Source organism: Anser cygnoides, chromosome 1 (assembly GCF_040182565.1).
Source record: "Anser cygnoides isolate HZ-2024a breed goose chromosome 1, Taihu_goose_T2T_genome, whole genome shotgun sequence".
Lineage (NCBI taxonomy): Eukaryota > Metazoa > Chordata > Aves > Anseriformes > Anatidae > Anser > Anser cygnoides.
In genome coordinates this window covers 39,192,638-39,218,280 of record NC_089873.1, presented here as the reverse complement: position 1 = coordinate 39,218,280, position 25,643 = coordinate 39,192,638, and the positions used below count along the sequence as shown (strand labels likewise).

Here is a 25,643-nt window from a genome sequence, read left to right as displayed (position 1 = left end):
TTGCTCATTTTGAATTAAACACTGCACGAGTAAAATCCAGGCAGACTAGCAAAACTACAGTACTAGGACAGGTAGCCTATTTAAAACGGAAGGAGCTGTCAAGGCAAGATTTCAGAGAAGATAATAACCCATATCAGCAACAGCATCAAGGAGCTCTATTTTCCTTAGGAAAGGTAAGACAAGATAAAGCTCAAGCAGGTGCAGTGCCAACGCAGGACAAGTAACACGGGAACGTTTTTTAATCGGCGGCGAAAACATGACATGGGCAAGGTGAGCAGCGCAGCTCCGTGGAGATGTCACAAGGTGCCGGGGACACCAAACCCCTCGGCCAAGCCTTCCGTGCTGTGACATCAGCGGCACCGCCGGGCAGGTGGCCACCAACAAACCGCAGCACCCACAAGCCTATGGCACCATCGAGCAGGAACATCTCCCTCTCTCGACTCATTAAAGTCAGGTGAGGAAGTAACTCCCTGGGAGAAATCACAACTGAAACAACGGATTGAAAGGATCGCTTCATAAAGCAGCTGCTCAAAAGGAGTTTGAGGTCTCTAAAAACACTGTCCTGCTGTGTTTATCCTCTGTAACGCTTTCGTAGGAACGTAAATCTTTTCTTCTCTGATTTCCTTTCCAATTCCATACTTTATTTTGCATTTCTAACCAACCAGGTATAACTTATAGTCACATGAGGTACAGTGAGTATTCTGCTCACAATCCCTTGTCATGACGTAATAACACTGGGTGTCATAACACTGCTCTTATGTTATGTTATGCCATGGGAAAAAACAAAGCAACCATTAATACACTTATATCTCCACTGAATCTTCAAACTAAAATAACAAAATACTTTTCCCACATTAACGTCAGGGTTACAGACTCTGCTGAAGATCATGTAGAGTTATTTTCTAAGGGCAGCGCTTCTGTGCAACAACTGCACTCCAAGTATTTCCAACCAGCCTTACCCAATAAAAAATAAATCTTTCTACTGTACTTCAAAATCAGCATAAATATGAGTAAACTCACCTGTTCCATTAAAAATGTTACTTGATAAGGAGTTATTCATTCCAAACGCCTGATTTCTGTTCATCCCAAATCCAGACATACTGTGAAAAAAAAAATCCAAGAAGTCAGAGAAAAGGGTATTGAGGCTTCCTAATTCCCAGCTGAAGGCATTATGGAAAAAAGCCTAAGACACTTAATTTATTTCAGCTTAAGCAACACACGTTAGCCTAAACTCAATTTTTAATTACTTTCCTTTATACTTTTGAAAATTCTGAGCAAGCACTGCTGAATCAAGACAACTGGAATGACTTCAAAACTTGATTTTTTTAACAGTCACAATATTTTAGATATCTGCCAACCGACAAACGTGATCATTACTCAAGAATTTCATACTGAAAAATTAAACAGCAGGAAATAAAATAGCAAAAAGTCAGACTAAAGTCAGACATAAAAGTCAGACATTTGCAGGTGGTAAGCTGAATCACAGAAGCGATCAAGTTCGTAAAGACTCAATTAAAAACTGGGAAGTTATTATGTGCAATCATCATGATGTACATACAGCATTATCAGGAACATCAGTATGGTCTCTGTCACACAAGGACACCGGTTAAAGTTTCACACAGTCAAGCAGAAATGTCTGAAGACATCTAAGAATTAGATAGGGCTGCTGTAGTCTGACAAACAATCCGCTCCATCCTGTGCAAGCTGAAGATGTCGAGAAGCTACAAGGCAGCCCAGAACTGAGTGAAATTCGGAATTTCTGCCCTATGGGAAACCCTAACACTCACTTCTCCTTGTAACAGGACGCAAGTTGATATGTTAGAAGTTTCTGTGCATAAAAGTGCCAAATGTTTTCCTAGTGGAAATTTTATCTATATGACTTTTTCACAATTCCAAATCTGAATTTAATTTCAATTTGCAATAACCCTAAATGCTTCAATTTGGACTGAGACATCAAGAAAGGGAACGGTTAGTCAGGAATGTTCCTATCCTGCTTTGCTCCAGCAAGATGGTGCATTTGAAGGACATCCAGATCTTTGACATTTCATGCACTGGAAGGAATACATTTCTGGTATCCTCTGTGAATCCTAGATCTGGTGAGAGCACCAACTGGACACAATTTGATCTTGAGGGGCATATAATCTAGCTTGATGACAGACAACGTTTCTAATACAAGGTTTGTTTGTTTTTAAGGCAATTAGAAATAACCAGGTCAAGAATTTCAAGGATAAGAAAGGGGTTAGGCCACAAGATGTGTACTTCCCTACAATTATTTGCAAACTGTTTGTTAACCAGCATCATCTCAGCTTCCAACATCTTTTACTGATGTAACTAAGAATGGGAAAGTGAAGTATTTTATGTGTTCAAAGTATTAAAAACATTCATTGCTCCAACTAAGGCATTAATTCACAAAACACTTCATGGAAGTCACATAACTTGTGCACCTCTCACAAGGGAACAAACTTTTTTTCCCCTCCAAGTATCATTTCACCATTTAATCAAATTAACAATTGGATATATACTATTACAACACTTGCAGACTAATAAACCATGGAATAAGAACTTGTCATTGTTCCAGTGATATGTCCTTCTCAACTTGTAAAAACTGTAGCATCGTTAACATGAACTTTACAGTGCAAACAGTAAAAGATGAGGATTTTAATTCAAATGCTCCTACACACTGGAATTTCATTATCTTTGTCCTACAGCTGGTTGTTATTTAAACAAGTACCTCCTATACATACATATCAATCTCCAAATTCATTATCCTCTTCATGTAGAGTTTTCAAATATATTACCATTTCAAACTTTTGTGATGCTCAGGTTTCAAAAATACTTAAAATATAAAATTATCTTTTTAAATTATCATTTCCTTTGCTTGCTGCCACTTCACAGAAAAGGCAAAATACAAAGTCTTCTCACACTCCAAGAACACAAACTACTACCACCAAACCTCTATTACTTTGATTAAGAGAAGTTTTATTTAATGCCTGTATCATAATGCAAAGCTCCAGAACTAAACAGACTGACCAAGTTTCAGATAACTGTGACATTCATTTTTCTTCATCTGTTTTGTAAAATTCTAGATTGGGTAAGAGGTAGCATCTGAGTGTAATGAGAGTATTTGTGCGCAGTGTAGCAGTCAGTCCCCCAGGTAGGGCCTAAAGTTAGAAAAAGGAAGAAACTGGGAGCACAGGGATCACGAGGCTGGGGAATGAAGCCTGGAAAATGGTCAGTTGTGCGAAGCTTTGACTACACGCTATGTAATTACAATCAACACACTTTTTACTACAATGTAATCAATATAAACTAAGCATAAACATACCAACAAAACGTAATTAAAGCCCAATGATTTCTGATGCCAGAATCTTGCCCAAAGATAGAAAAAAAGATTGAGAAATTCCTAGCAGCAAATGAACACCAAATCCTTAAATGAGTGGTAAACCACTGCTCTCCATATTATTCCAGAATTCAAAAAAGTAAAACACAATGTGCCTATTGTGTCCAAATCAGTTAACTATTCTTCGAGAATAACTATTATTGTTATTGTTAAGCAGTTATTCTGTATTACATCTTGCCTTACTTCTTCCCAAACTCATAGACGAATAGTCTTAAAATGGAGTTATATACACAAAAATCAGGGTGTTTCCAGAACAATCTCAGGAACACAATAGAAACATCACATATTTTACATAAGTAGTAGTAGAAATTCAAAACTCAGAAGCAGAATTTAGCTGAAAGGCCTCAAAAAGCCTGTATGAGTATTAAAAGCAGCTTCAAAGCTTACTACTGAGAGACTGGAACACACAAAGCAGCACTTTCAGGTTTTCTTCTAATGGATAAAGATCAGACTTTGAGAGGAGCGCTAAAGGATGAGGATGTCCATCCATGGCTGTACAGGGATGGTCTGACCAAACAGCCTTACCTGTTCACAGTAAAAGGTTGTCGAGAGGGTTGCTGCTTTGGCATACATATTATGCTTGGAGAGCTTCTGTTGGGGCTGCCTAACCCTGAACTGCTCATGCTGTTTGTCCTGCTGGGAATTCCAATGCCCTGACCAACCTGGGAGTGGTTCATCATATTCCTAGGATTCATAGGCAATATCCCCCTGAAAGAGAAAAACCATCCATAGAGATGAATCTATACAATAGTATTTGGTTACTCATTTAAATTGCTAACGTAGGATGGACTTCGAGCTGTTGCAACTTAATTTATGCTTAGATCAACACAGCGTGTTTGGATTACTCTCTATAATTAACGTAGTTTGGGATTTCTTCAGAAACACCAGATGACCCATTGTGTACTAATCAAGTCCTCAGTCAGGTTTAGATAAATACTTAAGTATTATGCATTTGAAAAGGTGTTACAGCTCTGTTTTAAAGAGCGCTTCAGACCTACTACCTTAATATTTTCATACAATGTACGACATCCATATACAAATTTTAACCATTCATTTACCAGAAGAGCCAAAAAAAAAGTCTCTTACATTCTGAAGCAGGATCTGCCAGCAAATTGTCCTTTACATACAAAACAAAATACTATTTTACAGTAAGCCTTATCTTACTGTTTTACAGTATTACTTACCTAACACAGACAGTGGTCAATAAAAACTATATATTTTTATTTAATCAGACTAAAGTAGCTGAGGCACAATATGCAGAACATTTAATAAGTGCTCTGCAGAAAGACACAATTGCAGAAACATTGGCTATCAATAAATACCTGCTCGGAGATGGAGGCGTGTGAAGTGACATTGTTGGTACCCCTGTTGTTGGCGTTACGTGGCTCGGTAACTGAGTGCCTTGTGATAAGCTGCGATTTAACTGAGGGGTATTGTTGCTCATTCCCCTCATTGGAAGGCCTAGTGCACCTATTGAAAAAAAATTCAGAGGGGGGGGAGATATATAGCAATCCGGAACAAAGTCTTAGCCATCAGGTAGGTGTGGGTGGCAACACTTTATGCTGACAACCAAAAAAAAAGTGCAAAGACCGAAGGAAAGTGCAGTGTAAAAGCTAAGTCCTTCTTTGCATAGTAGAAGCCCAGTTATCTCACAGATAGCCCCATTTTTGTTAAACTTGAGCAATTTCAGCCTCTGAGTCACAACAACATTTTGTTGCCTTTGAGAGGTATACTGAAGAGAACAGGGTGAATTTTGATCTTGTTGATGAGGACATGGAGATCTACATATCACATTTAAAAAAGCAGCGTTTCGATAAAATTCGTATCTGCATGGAAGGAATAGGTTAATTACATTTGAATAAACTGTTATATATTTAGCCAGTACTTAGAACGCTGCTCTATCTAGTTAAAAATTACGTAAATCATGCAAATCTATAATAAAAAAATAAAACTTCAAATTTTTGGTGACACTGCTTTCAGGACAACAAAATCAACCTTTCAGGAAACTTTGTGTTTTTTTTCTGTTTTTTAAACATTGTGATCAGGAGTATTTTCTACACAAGGACTTCGGTGCAATAAAATAAAGTTAGCACTTTATTAAATATATATATATATGTAATATATCCATATATATATGTAAATCTCCTTAACTCAGAACAACAAAAAGTAGCCAGTTGGCTGCTCTGTCTCAAAATGTCAGAAAACTTCATGAAGTTTGTCATTGCCCTCACATTGCTTTTCTGTATTCATGAAGTTTCAGAGTGATGTCCAAAGACAAGAAAAAGCCATTTAGTGGAACATATCAGCAGAGAGACACTTGCATATAAAACGTGAGAGCTATAAATAACAGACCTATCACTTTAGCATAAAGCTGCTGAGGTAGGCTCGGAATTCAAAACCTTATGTAGTAGACAAAAGGAAAGAAAAATTAGGAGGAATCAGCACTCTCTGATGATAGATCACCCCTTCAGAAGAGCTGAATATGCCAGCGTACGACATGATGAAGTACGAGGAAAGCAAAGAGCGGACAGAGCATACGCTCAGGTTATTGGTACGGACACGGTCTGAAGGAACCCCCCGGTTGTTCAGCTCCCATCCTTGTGGCACTGCCTGCCCAGTTTTACCCTACAATTCGCAGCCCGAGAAGCGTGCAATGAGGAATCCTGATACCACGAATTTCTCTCTATACGTTCAGACTAAGAGGTAGCGTGACTCACTGTAACAAGCCTCGCAAGACTTCATTAATTGCTGATTATATCAAGGTGCTCGCTGTAAATATTTTGGCAATTTGCTGCATCAGAATAATTTCAATGAGCGTATTATAAATAATATTTCACACTAATTAACGATTAGGTGGAATTTTAAAAATAAAATGGTAAAGAAAAAACATTCTTCGAAACTAGACACAATACGCTGAAAAACATGATTACTGCATTTAGGTTAATTTTGTGTAAGCATTCACTCCAACAAAGCCAGTTTTTCACTAATAACGTTATTTCTTGTTGTTGGCTTGGTTTGGATCAGACTTATTTTTTTTATGGATAATACTGTTACTATATTTTTACGGCTGGCAAGTAAGGGCAGTTGAAATATTCACCATTACAAAAAAATCTTCCTTATGCTTCCTTTTTCTACATTTTTTAAACTGAGACAAGAGATCTACATGAGCTACATCACAGACTGATCAATGAAGTGGCTTGTTTTGTGCTTAGAAAATAAGTTTAACTTAACTCTTTAAGTTGATATTGTGCTAAATTGACAGCTACCAATCTAAAAGCATATGGACATCAGCAGCTTTGTTTTTCCCCCAAAATATTTAAGCATAAGCATTTACTCCCCCTTCTTTCTCAGTACTTGGAAGAAACTGAACCCTGACAATATTTACTTTCTAATTTTCAGCCATGCATGTCTACACGTGAGATTAAGTCCTAGAAAGAACATACAACTGGCTGAACGGCCAAGTTTCACGAAAAAAAAATAAGTTGCCCTTAAAAATAATCAACAAATAACAGTGACAAACAGAATAAATCACTACTTCAGGATCTTTAAACAGCTGAGCCTGAAAGGTTTAGCAGTGCCACGTTCAGGACCCAAGCCAAGATCCAAACCTGACTCTCAGACTGGCCAGAAACTGACCATGTAAGGTCTCAGTAGCATAATCAAAAACCACTTGGTATAACGTGGTCACCCATCAACAGCCACTGAGACAGTCAAAAAATCACTATAATTTTTAAACTATTTGAAGAAAGCCTAAATAAAACTTTTACCTTAGGTCATGCACTTAAGAGACAAAGCTTTTAGTTTGTCCTGATTAAAAAATTCCACACTCTAAAATATCCTGAAGACACTTTTCCTTAGTATCTGAGTGGGAAGCACTTGGCTAGAAAGCTGCAAACGTTCAAAAGCACAGTGATGAAAGATGTTCACAAACCTGTTTTACTTGTGTAACTCTATCTAACTCAGGTGCTCTGAGTCACTCTCTGCATGTGCCCCTCTCAACTACAGGGAGATTCAGTTCTTAACTCTGGCACTTAGGTCAGATCTAGCACTGCACACTGTGACTAATTCTCTGTGTACCTTCAGCAGCAACAGTGTACACAAGACTGGCAGATACAGGAAAAAAAATCTTCAATAGATGGAAAAAAATGGAACAGAAGGAAACAAATCTTACTGGCATAATTCTTTGCTAAATGTGAGCTGTCAAACATATAGGCGAGACTTAATTTGCTCCTGCAGAGCATAAAATATCAGTTAGAATTTGTTTCCTTCTATTCCTTACGTGTTTTTCTGAAGTAGGCTCATTTTGGCCCAGCTCACCTTCCGTCTTTTTTTTTTCAGAGCCAGTTAAATCACAGACATTCTTAATAGGATTACTGTATTTGGATATTTAACAGCTATACAGTGTCAATACATGACACGTTGCATACTAAACACTGCAAATGGATAATAATGCAAAAATGCATCTTCCAAAAATAAATAAATAACCAAAAATCACAGACACTCAAGCAGACATAGTCTTTACAATCACCAAAAAAGCCCAAAGAGCTAAGAGTTGTCTATCCAAAGAGCGTGAAACTAGAACATCTAATAAAATCAATAAAAATAGTTCTTACTTTGTTGCCCGTATAAACTTGCCCCAAACTGAGACAGCTGACCTGATGTTGATGGTGATGCCAGCATCTAAAATTTAAAAGAAAGAACAAAAGGTTAAAGACGCAAAGATATCATGTTACCTTGCTCCGAAAGTTTGCAATAGTACATTCTTTTGCCAATAAAGCAAATGAAAACCCCCTCTTTTTCAATCATCAAGTTTTAGAAACTCCCTAAAATATCTGCACAATAAAAACTGCAACAGTACATCACATGTCAATAAAAAAAAATCTATGACTTGGAATGTATAAAGACAGACTTTCTTTAACTTGCAACAACTAGCACAGAGGAGAAAGACAGAGAAATAATTTAGAAATAATGCATACTGCCAGGTATTTCCATTAAAACCATTTTTTCCCCCCTTCCAGGCACCACACATGAAATGTGATAAACTACAGACTCTCAAGAGTAAGTATCTAAAGAGCAAGAGTAAGATCTAAAAATCCATGATCCATGAATAAAGACTGAGATTTGCACACTGCCAAAAAGAAGGCAACTAAGGTAGGGACATTGACACCAGTCACGACTGTAAGAGGGAAAGAATGAACTACTCTCCGTGCTGCTGCAGAAGTGGAATGCATTAATATATTTGAGGAAGAGGAGGTTCAGGAAAAACAAACAAACAAAACCATTTTGCAATCTTAAGGACAGTTAAGCATTGGAACAGATTACACAGCTTCCTTCGGCAAGCCTCCATTCCAGGATACATACATACATACATATATATATATATACATACACATATATATATATATATACACACACAAAAAAAAAAGGTTAGACGTTAATGGTAGGTATAGCTGATCTTCCCTTTGAGCAAGAAGTATTAGTTGAACCTGATCCATCCAGCTCACAACAGAATATGCTACTCATTCTTGCTAATCCCTGGGCAAATGTCTGCATGTTTCATGCAGTAGTCTGGACCTGAACTGATGGATGGTTTTGAGAAAAGGAATACCTGGATTCTTCCATGTAACGGGATTTCAACCTTTCTCATCTTGAGAGGAAAAAATTCCAATCAAAATTACTTTTACTGTGATGCACTGCCAAGTGTTTTGTTGACTTAAACTAGACAGATGTAAAGCTCCAACAAACCTTAGAAACTGAATTTGTTAGCTAGCTGTCTATACCTGAGTCAAATCTAGATGGCAGAAATGAGAAGTAAAACTTGCAGGGTAGACACTAAATACCAGGAGTAGTTTTGATGTTCATAAGTTACATAAAGTATTTATGATTTTTTGAATATATACACAAGGTATGAGAGGAAAAGTTACAGTAGAAAATTACCATACACTGTCAGAAAATATATTGGAAGTATTACCTCAAACTTCTACAGAGTCACATGTATTTTGAACACTGCGCACACATTTTGTAGGAATCAACCACAGCAATAAGCACACACACTTGCGTACATGAGGGCTGAACTACTGAGACAAACTTTCTGCAGAAAGAAAAAATAACTAAAATACATGCCGGTCTGCAGCTAAGTTCTTCCTTCTTAGTGAAGGACTACCTGAAGGCCTAACACACACACAGTATGCATTTCTGATTGGAGTTAGTCTTGATTAAAACACCTGATCCCGTGGACCGGTTGCCCACTAGCGAGTGCAATATGACTTGCGCGCCCCTGGAGCATCTCTTCCAGCTCACGTTGCTGCCAAAGGAATCAGACGGATTCACACCACGGCTGCACTGTGACATGAACCGAGGCGTGGTGAACTGGGGACACGTGTGGGAGACAGGCTCCAAAAGCACACTCCCCGCCCAAGCTACCAAACTCACGCATGTTAAACACTGATGAAACAAGCTGTTACACCAGTTTTACTTCTGCTTTCCTTTCTTAAAACACTTAGGAAAAAAAAAAAACATTAACATTTGACAAGTTGGAAAAGCCTGGAAAGTGCTGCAAGGGATGGCAAATTCTAATTCAATGGAAAAAATAAGTTTGACACACCTCAAAAAACAGACTGGCCAGAAAACCCACAACCTAACAGGTAATCAGGCACTGAGACACAAGCAGCAGACCAAATTACTACCAGCTTTCGGATAGATAAGCAAAACAGTTAGACCAAAAAGAAAATCCCGCAAGAATAGCTGCTTAGGTTATTCCAAACTTGCTGTGATAGCATGTGATATAATAAGCAGAAGATGGTACAAATCTCAGCATAAAAATCTTGTATTTATAACATTAGCTTGCATACATAAAAAAAATAATCACAGACTTATGAGGTACTAAATTATTTGAAACAGGAAAATAAAATCCCATCTCTTCTGAGTACTACTTGATTTTTTTTTAAGCAGTTAAAAGAAAAGGAATGGCAAATAACATTTAACGAACAATGCTTATAACAAATTGGATTTCCTTTTGAAACACTGCAAAGTAGGTCACATCCATTGTGCCATTTGCTGTTGTTATAGGAAAAGTGAAATTCAAAATGACTCGTAGAGAAACCCTTATGGAAGGCCAGAATAAAGGCCAAGTATCAAATTCAGCACGTCTAGCAGTAGTTTTAAAGCCATGATATCCTCCATGTCCTAAGTATATTAATCCTCCAGAAGAAAGAAGAAATAACAGTAGATCCCTTCCGGGCTGATTAAATGCAGCACTTCTCACATCTCAGGGAGAAGGAATCTGCCGTATGGGTACCACTCTCAGCCTCTCTCTAGTTTGTTTTGTGATATTTCAAGTTGGTGTTAAGCACTTTTTTCAGTCACAGCTAAGTCAGGGGCAGTTTAAAATCTTGTCGTATTCCTCTGTAACTTCCATATCACTTAGGTCCACAACAGAACGACTAGGTTAGCCAAAAGCTGAAGTTCTGCTGTCAGGACCTTTATTTGCATACACCACCTCTGGGCTGCTACTACAGCCTTGTAACGCTGCTTGAACTTGGCTACCGAGGATAATGCAGAATGGAGGTGAATGCTATTAGCACTACTAAAAACATTCCTTCCAGCATCATTATTTTAACTGCTTGTGGGCTAATGGCCGCATGATACACAAAATACAACAATTCTCCAAGAGTGTACTTAAAAGGGTGGCTCGAAGTCACTCACGAATTTCTTTTAGTCTATAAAAACCAAAAGGCACCATAACCTTACCAAAACTGAAGCAGTCTAACCCTTAGGGTCACTACAGAGCTTACCAAGTGCAGGACAGGCTTTCAAACTTTACCCAATTATGTCCACATTTTAGGAACAATGCTCAAAATTATACCTGTAACAACCTTTGGGAAAACAAGAAGTCCTAACCAAATTACTGAAATCACGTTAATGAGCAGCATATCCTAGAAGTACGCACCCAACAAGCTCCTGACAGCGTTAGCTTTTGCCACACACGTACAGGTAACCACTCTTCAAGCTTTGGCATCTTTGCTTCTCTTCCACCTTAGGGTGATTTAACTGACCAAGCTATTTCAACTGGCTTTCCCCAACACACTGTTAGGTGCCAGAGGAAGCCCAAGACTTGCATCCCCCAGAGGACAACGGGACAACTCCGCAGGCAGTACCTGGTGTAACAGTGTTTTACTCTCGCAGCACCGCAGGACCAGTACCCAGTACTGGCAAGCTGCTGGACTGAGCGGCTGCTAACCAGCTAACACGAGATCACCACATTGCTCCCAAGTCTCAGACGGTGCCAGTGCAATTCTGACCACGTATGAATCTGTGTCTAAACTCGAATCACCTGGTGATCCAAGGAGATGGCCCAATTTTTCTGGTCCATATCAAAAATCAGTAAGCCGTAACATACTATCAGGCAATTTCCGATCCCTAGTGATGAGGAAGGTTTTACTCGTAACTGCTTTCCTTAAGTCTTGATGCGTTTTCTGCAGTAAATTTATCTAGGAGTGTCAGCAATCCTGAAAAAATTGCTTGAATTGGCCAGAACTGGGAAAAAAAATGCTGCATTTTCAAACTTTCTTAGGAGACGAGCAAGCACGGGCTGCAGCCTCCCGGGGAACAGGGTGGGAGGAGGCTCAGCAGCACCAGCAGCGCTGGCTTGCAGGGTTTCCACCTCCCTCCTGTGCCGCAGCATCCTGCCTCCTCCCAGCAGCCTGCCACCCCGCCGCGGGGACAGCGGGCTGTCACCGTACCTGCCGTGGCAGCACACACGTGGCACAAAGAAAACTTCAGTGGAGCAACGCTCCTGCAAAGGGCACTGTGTTATGCAGTTACAGCCTAAAGCCACTTTAACACAAAGCCAACCTCAATCTGACTCTAGAAATCCAGTTCCTAAAGGCAAAAACATGTTAGAATAAGCAAATAAGTGCGTGAGTAATATCTGGCTTGATAAATGATGGCTTTCTCACAGGTGCAAGCATCAGCATAATTCTGTATTTGCACTACTTTATTTCTGGTATCTGCCATCTGTGCTGCACTATTTAATAATAAAACAGCTGACCCACAGCCTCAAGAGGAGAAAGTGTTATAGTGACGCTCAAAAAAAAATATCCAACCCAACAAATAACCGATAAAAATGCAATTTTATATGCTCTTCCAGTTTAATATTTAGAATTATTATCGGTCCTCCTCTATATTGTTCTTTAATAGCATTCACGAAATTCATGCGCAAAATTCGCACGTTACGAGAAAATATTTCTAAACCTCAAAATCAGACAACAATGAGTAAACTTTGAAAGCCTGGTAACTGGAGGGAATTATTCGTATGTGAAGATTTTACTGATATCCGTTACTTGTGAAATATAAAACCAAATACAATAGCAAAAAAACACATGAAATTGCATTCGGTCTTCCAGATTTCATCATCTGAGGTTGTGGTCTCCTGTCTCTGGTGGTGCTTGGGTAGCACACGGAGTCAGGAACACACGGTAAGCACCACCACCTGCATTACACTCATCTGGAAGTTTTCTCTTGTTGGCAGCTGTATCTGAAGATCTTAAAGGCAGGATATTGCCTTTGAGTGACAATGACATTATTAATTGTCATTAATTGTTAATGACAGAGGTCAACATGGCTATTAAAGTTTAAAAACAAATTTTCTCTGTTAAGACATTCAGTTCGATGTTGCAGTGCATTAATGAGCCAAGAGATTACTAAGAACTTGTTGAAAGCTGCTACAAAAAATGCCGTAAGCCATTAAGAACTAGGACAACAAGCAAATATTTCATTCTAATCAAATATCCAGTTGCATACTAAAAGCTAAAACCAAACCAACCAAACCAAAAAACCACCACTGCCGCCCCCCACACACTGAGAATATAAAACACCAATATTACAATGCAATCTGTTCCGTCAACTGAATTTTTGTGTAAGAGACCAGAACTTTTCCCTTTTAAAGAGACGTGATTTTATGCATGGACGTGATCTGGTCCAAGGAACCACTTCAAATGCTAATACTGACATGTGAAACCTATCTTACACTGTTGGTTTAAGTGAAGATAGAATAAAATATAACTTTTAGATAAAGTACAGAAACAACACCTACCACAGTGTAGCAAAGAATTAAATGCAAGCTCAACAGTATGGAATTAATGCTACAATCATCAACAGAGAAATTAATTTCTTTGTGACAATTTCAGATTGTAAAGTAAGTGATGTGAAACAAACTAATTCGGATATATACTTCCTGCAAACCGTCAGGATATGTAAATCTACTTTCTTAACTAAATTAGCTTACCATATATTGTTTGGTTTGATAACCCCATCCAAATACTAACTTACAGGTGAAACAGAAAAAGGGCGTTTTGCATTTTGAACTTTTGATACTTCCTTCATACGCCATTACTTCAGTTATGGCATATGAAGTTAAGATAAAAATGCAAGCTATAAGCACAATGATGATAGATTCTGAAAAGGTGCGCTGCATTAAAACTAACAAGAAGTTGAGAGAATTTCTCCTATCTCATCCCATGGAAGTCATTCCAACTGTTTTCAAGTTATGGCATTACACCTTTAATCTGTTTACAATGTGTTTTGTTAAAATACATTAAGCACCCACTGTAAGATGCCAAGGATGTCAATCACTCTCTGGGAAGGTAAAATGCAAGCCTATTGCTTTGCATCTCACACTTCAAGGAATATATCTCACAAAGCAAGGTGAACGAACCCCCTATTCAGTCAAACCTACAAGTACGTTTACACGCAATGTAATGCATATAAAAATACTCATTTTTCATTTATAATAGAAGACATTAATTTATTTTCTCCTAAAATAAGCCTTTCTTTTTTTTCATCCACAAATGGATCAAAGCTATTCCGAATATGAAAGTTATCTTCATATAAACTAGCTCAATTAAACCCGCCAGCATTAGCTTCAGTGCTTCGACTGCTCCTTCTGATACAAGAGGATTCCATGGGAATTTTTAAACACAACAATTCTAAGTGCAGCATCTGAAGTTAAATTATGACTGACTAAGCTAACAAATTCTCATGCAATGACTAAGGCAAATGCCAAGCAAGATGCCTTTGGAAAAAAAGACACCACAGGATTCCTCAAAATCCTAAAGAATAGCATGAAAAAGCTAGAAAAATGTTCAGCAACCCTAAACCAAAGATGTCTCCAGAAGAGTGATTAAACCCTTCCACATTTGGTCTCCCAAATCTAGCAAGATTCTGGATCTCAATCTCCATGGTAACCTTAATCTTGTTTCAGTGCTTTCACCTATTGTAAAAGTACCACACATTTAAAAGGCTGTATTTTTGACAACACACTAAATTATGTAAAGGTTCTACAAGTTACTTTAAAAGAAGTTTGCAGGAAAATGCTTTGACAAAATCTTCTGACGACCCCTTTGTAATATCATCCTCTCCATTACAAGACAACAATACTAACACCTCCCTTCATGCCACTGGGTCTGCAATTGTCTCATAACAGAGGAACACCTGAATTTAATCCATGGTGAACACGCTTCTGCTACGCAAGGAGGAAAGAGTCCTCTGGAAAGCAGGTTCCCAGAATCAATAATCCATTTCACCATGCTCAGTATCCAAATTTTATCCAAACTTTAGGAAAGTTCAGGAAAGGTTGTGTCACGGAGCCATATTAATACTTGCAATGAGCCAAATCTAATCTGCAGGCTTGATGTTACTTGCTCCAGTTGTTAAAATTTATTTGATTTCACAAGAAGCTACGTTTTGAAAGAACTGAGCTGCAAAAGAACATCGGGTCTCAACTGAGAAAGCCCAGAATCAGTTAAAACATTAAGATTTTTTATTTTTTACACAAGAGAATAAGCTAACCAAACTTACCCACTGGAAGTGCAAATCAGAATTATTACTATACGGCTATGAGCCCTTTATCATCTGTTGAGCAACTAGGAGAAAAAATGAACAAGAAAGCATTTGGAGAAGAAACAAGGAAAGCATTCGCCGCAAAAAAAAATATCTAACTTTTCTCACAGTTTGTGCAGACCTTCATTAAAAGGCATGACTGTGCACAATCAGACTTGTACCTGCGATTAAGAGCAAAAGAAGATACTTTTTGACATAAAGCATACTTTAGTTTCAGCGCTCCTTACCACAGGAAGGGGTGGTTGATAAAACCGCTTCAAATGTGAATGGTCAAATCAATGGAAGGTAAGTCTACGACAGGTCTTTGCAGGTAGACTGCCGATTCTTTTTCACAAGTCCCTGAGCTGCCTAAGACTGAAGGTTGCACATCTATTCCAGGGAAAGATGTTGCCCTGTTCTTATATTCTCCATTAGGCATCCTCAATGGATTGGACCAGACTGGTCAAACCCTGCAGGGGCAATGCCTTGCATTCTTATACATGAGAAATCAAAGAAATTCACATTGAATGGGTCCCAAGTTTACTGTCATTTTTCCCCTTATTTGAGGGCATTAGGTTCAAAAGTATATGAAGACTTTAAGTTACCAATTTCCATCATTATCACTCTATCCAAGTAAAAATACACGGACCCCTGTCGTTAAAAAGATCTTACTGAGTACAGAAACAGCTTAATTAGCTTTGCAACGCTGGCCACAAATAAGCTCTGTAATTATTTTGTGGGCACAGTATGCCCCTTCTTGGGGATTCAAGTTACAGTACTATGTTTGCTTCAAGCCAAGTCTTAAACTGTTATTTTATACAAGTCCAATAAAATATAGCAATTTCTTGGATTTTTGACCTGGTTATCTCATACTAAGTGCAGCAGAATTCAAAGAATGAGCATTCATGGCTATACTGTGTTCCACTTGCCTACTTATCACAGCAAGGTTGTGATGACTCATGGCAAAGCCGCCCATAAAAGTAGCTTTTTTAGTAAAGAGGAAGTGTTAGATAGCTTGAATAAAATCTAAGGAACCGCTCTTTTGTTCTCAGAACAATAGACCCTTGCAGCACCCATATGATTTTAGAAGCAATTGTGTAGATAAGCAACATGCAACTTTTCCATTTCAAATAGCATATAAATCCCGACTGTCTAGAACAGTATTCCCTAGTGAAAAAAGGCAAATTAGGAGAAAGCTTTTCATTTTTTAGCTAGAATAAGGCTCTGAAATAAAAATATCTGCTGAACTATTTGCTGCTACTTGTTGCCACTTGTCAGAAGTCTTCAAAATTTAAGATGAGTTTAGAAGCCTTTACTTAGTTTACTTTACCTTCAGATAGAGAAAATTCTTCTAAAATTTGAATTAGCCAAAGCAACAAGTCACAAGAATACCAAGTCAGTAAGTGCCATAAAAAAAGAGTTCATTAAAAGGCATAAAAAGTTTTTTCACATCTTTTTCAGACAGCTTCCTAGTGTTTTTTCTATCCTAGTAAGTGAAGAACTATTTCCTAGCACAATTTGAAAAAAATAAAAATCTCCAACTAAAGGAGTTCTTTCTATCTTTTTTTTTTGTTGTTGTTGTTGTTTTTTGAAAAAACTCCCAACCCTGTAAAACTGTGTGCAAGGCATCACTGTACTCAACCTGAAGACAATGCCACTTCACAAGAACAAACTCTGTCAAAAGTAAGGAGAAAAACAGGCTTCAACCTTTATGCAAAAAATTATTCTTGCAGTAATAGTCACAGAATATCCTGACTTGGAAGGGACCCACACGGATCATTGAGTCCAACTCCTGGCCCCACACAAGATCATCCAAAAATCTGACCCTACATCTGAAAGCGCTGTCCAAACACTTCTTGAACTCCAGCAGGCTCGGTGCCGTGACCACTGCCCTGGGGAGCCTGTCCCAGTGCCCGGCCACCCTCTGGGTGCAGAACCTTTCCCTAACCCCCAGCCTGACCCTCCCCTGTCCCAGCTCCATGCCGTTCCCTCGGGTCCTGTCGCTGTCCCCAGAGAGCAGAGCTCAGCGCCTGCCCCTCCGCTCCCCTCGTGAGGGAGCTGCAGGCCGCCATGGGGCCTCCACTCAGCCTGCTCTGGGCTCAGCAAACCAAGGGACCTCAGCTTCTGCTGTAGACCCTTCTGCATCTTTGTAGCCCTCCTTTGGACACTTTAACAGTTTTATGCCCTTCTTATGCTGTGACACCCAAAATCACACACAATACTCGAGTCATGGAATCATTAAAGTTGGAAAAGACCTCCAAGATTATCTGGTCCAACCACCATTATTCTGCACAAAATTTGAGGAAGGTTTCAGTATGTTCCTCTACTTTGAATGCACACATGTAACTCAGTAACAACTCCTTGGAAAGTAGTAACTTTTACAGTGTCTGAATTTGTCACTTTAATAAACACAAAGTAAAAAAAATAGACCACCACCTAATCACTTCAATGCAATGGCAAATTCCCACCAAGTTTTAGCCTTTCCCAAAGAGCAGTATTTAAGGAGGCCACACGCAATGAGCTTCCCTCAGAGCTACTCTTTCTCAGGTTGAACAGCTCTACAGGATACATGAAGCATGTACTAATCAGGGATTTGTATGTACAGATGATGTATCGGAGGAAAAAAAAACCAACAAAATCAACCTAACTCATTTTCTACAGACTTGTATCTAAAACCTGTAGTACATTATATAAAGTTTTACCTGCTCTGAGTAAAGACGCACAAGAAGCTGAAGATGAAAAGACAGGAAATAATTTAAATTGCAAAAAACTGCATAATGTTTAGACAACTCTACTACAAAAAACACAGTGCAATTTTTCAATTACTGTTGCAAACAGACTGTGTGTGCTAGGTTTTAGTCTTTTTATTGCCAGTTGCATTTTCTGAATATAAAAGTGATTGTTGACTCATCTGCCCCAAATTTCCGCTACGTTTTTTTCCCCCCACATTTTGATATACTCTATTTCAATGTAAGTGTCAAGTTAGAAAGACTGAAAAATGTTTCAAAATCTAGAATGCTGGAAGTTTTTTCCACCAGGTGTTCGTAACACTGGATCCAGGTTTTGAACATGATCCTTTATTAGCTTACTCATTGAAAATTCTGAGAAAACTTGTTTTTGTCTGTAAGTAGTAAGTGTTATCCAAATAACAACACAATCAATATATTTATTGTGCCTTCATACACAGAACACCATCTTTTGTAAAACTCCAGTTGAAAAAGTATTTTAAAAAGTGTGATTAAATTTAGTTGGAAAACGTTTTCAAGGCTGCAAAATTGGTGGGACAGTATCAAGAAAAGACAACCACCTTTGCAGATGTTCTCAACTGCTATGAGCCACATGAGACACCAAAAGAACAACTAATACATAAAATACATTTAAGCTGTACATAGTGATCAAAGGTGTACAAGACAACGTCAATATCACCACCACATATTTATTTTGATCAACTTTTAAAAAAGTTGTTACAATAGCATGTAATATTTTAAGATTTCATAAGCATAAACTCAAAGTTGTAATGGTCAATAGTGAAGCTACACAGAAAAAAAATTCCTTAACAATGATTTGGAAATGCAACTTCGAAAAGCTTTTGCAAAAATCACTCTTCCATTTCCTGTTGGTACGCCATCACTCTTCTCTGCCAACTACAGCAGCTTCTATGCCCCATTTTGTCCACTTCTCCCACAAGCTTTCAGGATTTCTCATTCCTGGTGACTGGAACACCCACCTTCCTTCTCTTGAAGTCCCATCCTAAGATCCACTTCTGCAACATTGCCTACAGAAAGAGTAGGCAACTAAAACACTCATTCACCATGTCAACAACGTGCCAAGCATCAGCTTTCTCTGTGTAGACTGTGCGGCATGGTGTCTCACTTTACCCTTCTCACCACATCTTAATGATTTCTCCCTAAATGTATCAAATCTAGAAGTGGGAATTTAATATCTGAGAATCACTTTGGAGTAACAGCATCTAATAGCATCTATGGTTTCTGAGAGTACTGGTTGCACCTTTAGGTAACGTGCAGAAAGTAAAGTACGCTCAACATTACAAATATTCCACTGTATGTCTGTGTGCATCTGTGGTACATGCACATACGTAATTGAAATAAGTGTAAAGAAAATTAAGTTAAATAGGCTACTCTTTTCTATGTGTGTCAATCATTTGCTAGCTCACCTGAGGTTTCTCAAACTCACCAGAGTAACTTACGAAACAGAATTGGAAAGCTTCATTTAAGCATTTTTTGCACCACCCATCTTTAAATAAAAAAAAAAAAAGCCTTGGCTCTAAACCTATTTCATCCTATCCTTGAAAAGCTAGAATAATTTAAACTAAACATTTTCTATATGTTGTTTATAAAATTTACACAGGTCAAGGTCTATCAGGACTACGTTCACCTTGCTATTAAACCATACGTATTTCTGGACAGCCATGGAAGCAGACTTAAAGCAATGACACCCTTTTTAAAATCTGATGGGAAAGCTTTTTTTTTTTTTTTTAATTATAAAAGAAAATCCAACATTTATGTTGCTTACAGAGATCAAATGCACGCCTACCTGGCCATGGTATTACTGACCTTCAGGTGACATGAACTTTTAAGTCATGCTTTCAGCCTTTTTCTCCCATATATTCCCACAAGCCGCTCCACAAAAAATGGAAATACTTCACTGGCTTATTTATTTGCTCTAATAAGAAATAGCTTCAGTAGTGCCAATGAAGTTCTAACATACAATAACGCATTACCAAGGGAAAAATGTTTAAGAACAACTGTTTTTGTAAGTTTGTACCACTATGAGGTGAGAAATGCCTAACTTAGACTACTTGAGCAGACAAACAAGCTGCACAAGGCATTGTCAGAAACAGCAAAGAATTGAAAATGAAAAATGAAAAAAAAAAGAACAAAAACACTTGAGATAACATGTAAACACTAGATATAAACAATGATCCGATTTAAGTTACAAATACAGTTCTTAAAGATGAAAAAACTAAAACCTGGCAAGTCTATGACTGACACTTTATGTGTGTAGCACACTAAAATTAAATCACTTGCCACTGAAAACAGTCATTCACGTCTTAAAACTCAATGAAGCCCTTCCTCGCATACATTTCACGTACTTTAAACTACCTTGCTATTAAAAGGTGAAAAACAATCTTATTCGACTTACATCTTTTTCTGACCGATGTGGGAACATCGATGATTGGCTGTAGTACATGTTTTCATCATGGTAGTCACCATCAACCCCCTCTACAAACTTCTTCCTTGAAGCACCAAACATGCTGTTTGTCACCTAAAGAATAAGAAAAAAAGATTCTACGTTACATATGGTTTGGTTTGCCACGTACTTGAATATTATACATTTTGAATACACGTACGTAAGGATTATTTAAAAATTGCTTTCAGAAATTTTAAAATTCCTCTAAAAATCTTTTCTGTATACTGCCAGCTTAATGGCTAGTCCATCTGGGATTTTCATCTGACAGAAACATCTATTTCAGAAGGGACTGGGGTGGGGAGAGGGGACGGGGTTTGGTTTTGGAAGGGGTGTTGGTTTGTCCCATGGCCTTTCACTCAGGTTTACTGAAAGTTACAGAACGTCAGATAACGCGCCAGCAAGAAGAAAATTGAAGAATGTTCTTTAGAGCTCAGTAACCTTTAAAAAAATAGCAAAATAAAAGTAATAAAAAGGACAAAAAGGAATCCATGAAATCACTGCCATGTCTCAACACCACAACTTTGCAGAGGACAAAACAAAAAAAAAACTATTTGACCCTGCCGTCAGATCTATGATGAAGTAAGAGCGAGTTGAGCTTAACCACACTGAAGTGACATCAAGATTGGCAAAATTACTGCATCCATCCATATAGAAAAATACACTAGATGTTATTTTGCCCTTACTCCCAGAGGCACACACACACAGCTGCTAAGTCAGGAACTTGAAACTGAAGAAACAGCAACCACGCAGCTGTTCACAGAGCCATAATTCATGAGAAAATTTCATCCCACAGTAAGGTCATACAATGTCGCTACAGGATCTGCTACATAACAGTGCATATTTATGCACCTGACTTTTTATTTATGTAAAAACACGCACTGCTGTCAGATTGCTAATCCGCCTGGCTACAAAATACTAAGAGCACCATGCAGATGTTCAAAGCGCCTAAATGACACATACTGGCCAGCACCGTGTGGCTGGCCCCATTTCTTGTAGGGTACAGAAGACCAGAGAGAGTGCAATGAACAGGAGGCAATCAAACGCCGTGCACCTTCACGCGGATCTTTAACATCTTGCGAGATAAGAAAGGTAAATTGCAGTTAGCTTACGAAATGCTCCGAGCCATAAGATTTACTATCACTACTGACAGCATTGGCTAAACTTGAAAAACACAAGACCTTAAAAGTGTCCTTTTGCACCACCTTGGCCTCACGCTTGACATTGACCGAATTTCAAAACATTTTTTCTGGTCAGCTGCAACAGGAGTTACTTCTCAGCTCAAAATCCTCTTATCCTTACTGCCACAAATTTACTCCGCTGTTCCTCACAGAGCGTGGCTTATTCAAATTTCACTGACTAAGATTTCTAGGCAGTGTTTGGTAACATGAGCGCTCCTACACTATTAACAACTTATCCCCGCGATTGCAAAGTTGCAGCACTTTTGAGTAAGCGTAGAGCGAACACTTTGGATGAATGCAATATGGGTGTGATCACAGAAATTCTCTAAATTGTTCAGCTAAACAAAAGCCTATTCCGCTATTCCTACACGAGATTTTCAGTTATTTAGGCTACTGATGTCTCAAAATATATATAATCTATTAAACACATATAAAGGCACGTAAAGGTACTGTGCATCTTCTCCAGATGAAACTTGCACATTTTTGTAAACACCATAAAATACAAATGTGAAGTCCCAAACTGCTTGAATGTATCCAGCTGACTTTCACACTTATAGGGAAGCTTTCATTACACTATAAGCATATCCCACTATGCTAATCCCCTTACAATGCAATTATCACCTACCAGCTGGAATGGAGCATTTAACAGGCTAAGGGGATTATCTTGTCCTTTGCTCTGCCTGAGTAAAGTGCGGAGAGAAGAGTGGCTGGCTTTCACCACCGTAAAAACGATAACGAAATGTTTTGGTGAAGCTATCCCCTAGCAATGAGGAGAAGCTCAGCTTATCAGCCAACTACAGCTTTTGAAAAGGTAAAAATGCGGTTTTGCACAAGTCCCTAAGAATTTTACAGTACTCTTAACAATACCTGGGATAAGAGGAGACTATTTATTTATCTATTTTGCCAAGTAGCCTTCTCTTGTAATACATCCTTTCATCATCATCATCAAAAATGTACTTCTATTTTTGTGATAGTATTTTAAAACTTGTGACTGAAAGCAAGTCACTGAGGCATACACCCTAAGGTATAACCAAAATGCCTCATTTTCCCCCTGTACAGCTTTTGGTCTCATTTCTGCAGAGGTTTGCACATGGCTGGCTACACACACACACAGTAAAGACTTCTGAGTCAGTGGGATAAGGTCAGGGCTTTGAGTCTCAAAATATGCTTAAAGCTGCCACAAGAAAGCTGGTATGCCAGCAGATGAAGTGTACACGTTGAAAAGCGGGAAGATATTGTAACACTCTGCCCCAAAATAAAGATGTCTGAAAGATTATGTTCCATGCTGATAATTGTATAAGAAAGTGGCCCAAAAACTAATCAAGATTATGCCCAGAAGACTGATGGAACACACTGATATTAATATGGAGTCTTCCGCGTGCATGGGTATTAGAAGAGAAGAAAGCTTTTAATAGATAGATAGATTAAATCCTGCTGGTTTTATTGGCAACCCCTGTTTCTACTAACCCGAGCACACTGCTGAATCGAGGAGAACAGAGCAATGTTATCAGGATGCATCTGAGGGGACGGGGGAAGCCCAAAGGCACCCTGCCTGCAACACCACGCTGCAGCCAGCTGCTCTTGAGTCCTTCAAAAAACCGGGTAAGATCCCTAACTTTTGGGGGGCACTAGCACATCTTCGCAGCGGCCTTTTTGTAAGCGATCACGTTGTTCAAGGCTGCCAGGTGCGGTGGCCGCGCACAGCCCTCCAGCAGCACCCCAGGATCCCAGGCTGACGCTGCAGCTGCCACACGCACCCCGCTTAACTGGGGCTTGCTGGTAGGCGAGGGCTAACAGCCCATCCATCGGCCTCCCAGGAGTAGCTGGTGACAGCAAATGGCTGGCAAACTGGGTAAGAGCACCTCTCCCCGTGCAGGCGTTTATAGCATTACAGGGGGTTTACGCAACGACGGCGGCAGCGTTGCCAAACCAGCAGGCGGCATCTCCCTGCCCACACTGACTTCAGCACTCGTTCCCGCGTTCATTAATCCGTCATGCTCCAAGTGTGTCTGCAGATACTGAGGAAAGGCTCCTGCAGCACTGTTCCTAAGCAGCTCTGATAACAAATGGGGCAGATGCCCAGCTGGAACTTGGCTGCTTCCTTCTGCTGACAAGAAGCCACCAGGCAGCCTCCCCGTGTACCAAGACCACCACTTCTTTTTATTACAGATCAATAGATCAGCATCCAGTCAGCTACAAAAGAAAACACCAGCAAAGTTCATGCAGCACTTTAAAACACATTTTAGATCATTTTGAAAGCAACAGTGATGTCAGTTTTGGTACCTTCCCAGGGTCTGGAAGGATGAGGTGAGCCAGCAGTCAGCTCTCGCCCAGCAGTCAGTCCTCCATTCACACACACGTACATACACGCACTCATATTTATGCCAACACCACCCTACAGAAGTGGTGCTCCAGCTGCATGGCATTTTTATTACGTAAAGAACTCCTGTCTACTTGGCTTAATTTCATCTCTCTTGTAATCTTGCGAAAAAACTACTTTTCCTATTCTACTCCGGGAGCCGGTCCTCCATCGCACAGAACACACAGGCAGAGCAACCACTCACTAGAAGAAAAAAAAAAGGTAAAAATGGTACACTGCCATCCATTTGTCCTCCACCATATTATTCGTAGCTTCAAGTCAATGCTAACCAAGCAAAATGCAGACCCAAGCCCGACAAGACCTTTAAATACTCCTGTTGACCATTTCCTACCACTAACCATTAGGGGTGAACTAAAAGCATCTAATGAGAAGTTTGCTGCTGTCATTGACCTTTACCCTTCAGATGAGCACCTAACACACGACAACTAACAACGCTTCATTCTATGCTACTCTGACAGCATACAGAAGTAAAAAATAAAATCAGATTTCAAGAAACACTCTAGTACTGCATAATTCAGCACACACAAAAACTTGTTTGTTAGCAATAACTTCAGCTACGTTATTGGCACAGAATTTGTCCAAGGAAAATTTACTTAAAACTTTTTCTTAAGCTGCAAAAAGATCTTCTTTACAATCATTTTTAAAATAGTGCTATGATTGCATATGGCATTACTTTAGCAGCTTGAAGCAAATATATTATCATTTTAAAATACGAAAACTAATTACACCGCTGCTTCGCAGTATTACTATAGGTAGTGCCCGAGGACAGCTCACTCACGACATTAACACAGGAAAGTCAAAACTAAGAGGATACTATAAAATCCCCCTGGAGAATGAATATTTTTAATTTTGCACAGAGCAGGAAAAATCGATCATTGAGTTACAACTGATTAAACTCCTCATTATCATTATAAGAGCTGAAAACTTTTAAATAATACAAATTTTAAAAATAAACTTTAGGAGTTTGGGCAGTCTGTACTGCTCCTAATTGCCAAGGTTATTATCAACATGCACACCACCATCAAGCCCGAGAGCAACTACAAGTTACGGTCTCTGCGCGATGTTCGGCAGCTTCCACCACCCTCCAGCCTAGGGCTTCTGATGTTGCTGTTTAGCTCTTAGGAAGCCAAGTCAGTAGTTTCCTCTAGTTTTACTTCCTGTTACAAATCAATGTTTTCACGTAAGGTAACGTACTAGCGTATCTGAAGTAGCTACAAAGAAAGCCTCAGTGAGCCTTCCAGTGAAATGCAGGTGTCCATTCAATTAGCTATCACAAGTCACACACTGCTAACCACCAAACCCATCTGCAATTTAAGTCAAAACACAGAATTTGGAATTCCACCAGTTGGTGTTTTTGCAAGACAGCATAAATGTTATTTATAGGAAAAGCTGCTATCATTTATGAATCTACTTCTCAGTGTCAAAGATGATTACAATTCAGCACAAAGTGGAACTGTTCTACAATAAACTACCAGCTTGCTTGATCCAAAAGCAACCTCAAATCCCAACCCTTTAGTGGGATATATATAATAGTTATTAAAAAATGTACATGAGTATAAATAAAAAAAATACTTTTCATTTTCAGGATGAAAGAAAA

General features: G+C 38.9%; 1 protein-coding gene and 1 long non-coding RNA gene across 6 annotated transcripts in view; one reads left to right on the top strand and one right to left on the bottom strand.

The window, feature by feature from the left end:
• The window catches only part of CNOT2 (CCR4-NOT transcription complex subunit 2), a 92,914-nt gene that overhangs the window by 18,997 nt on the left and 48,274 nt on the right, over window positions 1–25,643 (bottom strand). For 3 of the 5 annotated variants that reach the window (XM_066992988.1, XM_066992981.1, XM_013198065.3), the window contains 6 exons: window positions 20,441–20,563; window positions 19,005–19,052; window positions 8,014–8,080; window positions 4,723–4,870; window positions 3,926–4,108; window positions 1,021–1,100 (listed from right to left, as the gene is read on the bottom strand). In XM_066992988.1, the coding sequence (XP_066849089.1) occupies window positions 1,021–1,100; window positions 3,926–4,108; window positions 4,723–4,870; window positions 8,014–8,080; window positions 19,005–19,052; window positions 20,441–20,551 (637 nt within the window). In that variant the 5' untranslated portion in view covers window positions 20,552–20,563. Of the gene's footprint in view, window positions 1–1,020; window positions 1,101–3,925; window positions 4,109–4,722; window positions 4,871–8,013; window positions 8,081–19,004; window positions 19,053–20,440; window positions 20,564–25,643 lie in introns of those variants that run through there. The other 2 variants (XM_066992986.1, XM_066992984.1) reach the window with 1 other exon arrangement.
• On the top strand, window positions 10–13,017 carry LOC106046861 (uncharacterized). Its single transcript, XR_001213489.3, has 4 exons — window positions 10–454; window positions 8,419–8,458; window positions 11,493–11,561; window positions 12,805–13,017. It is a non-coding gene; the product is annotated as an uncharacterized lncRNA (long non-coding RNA).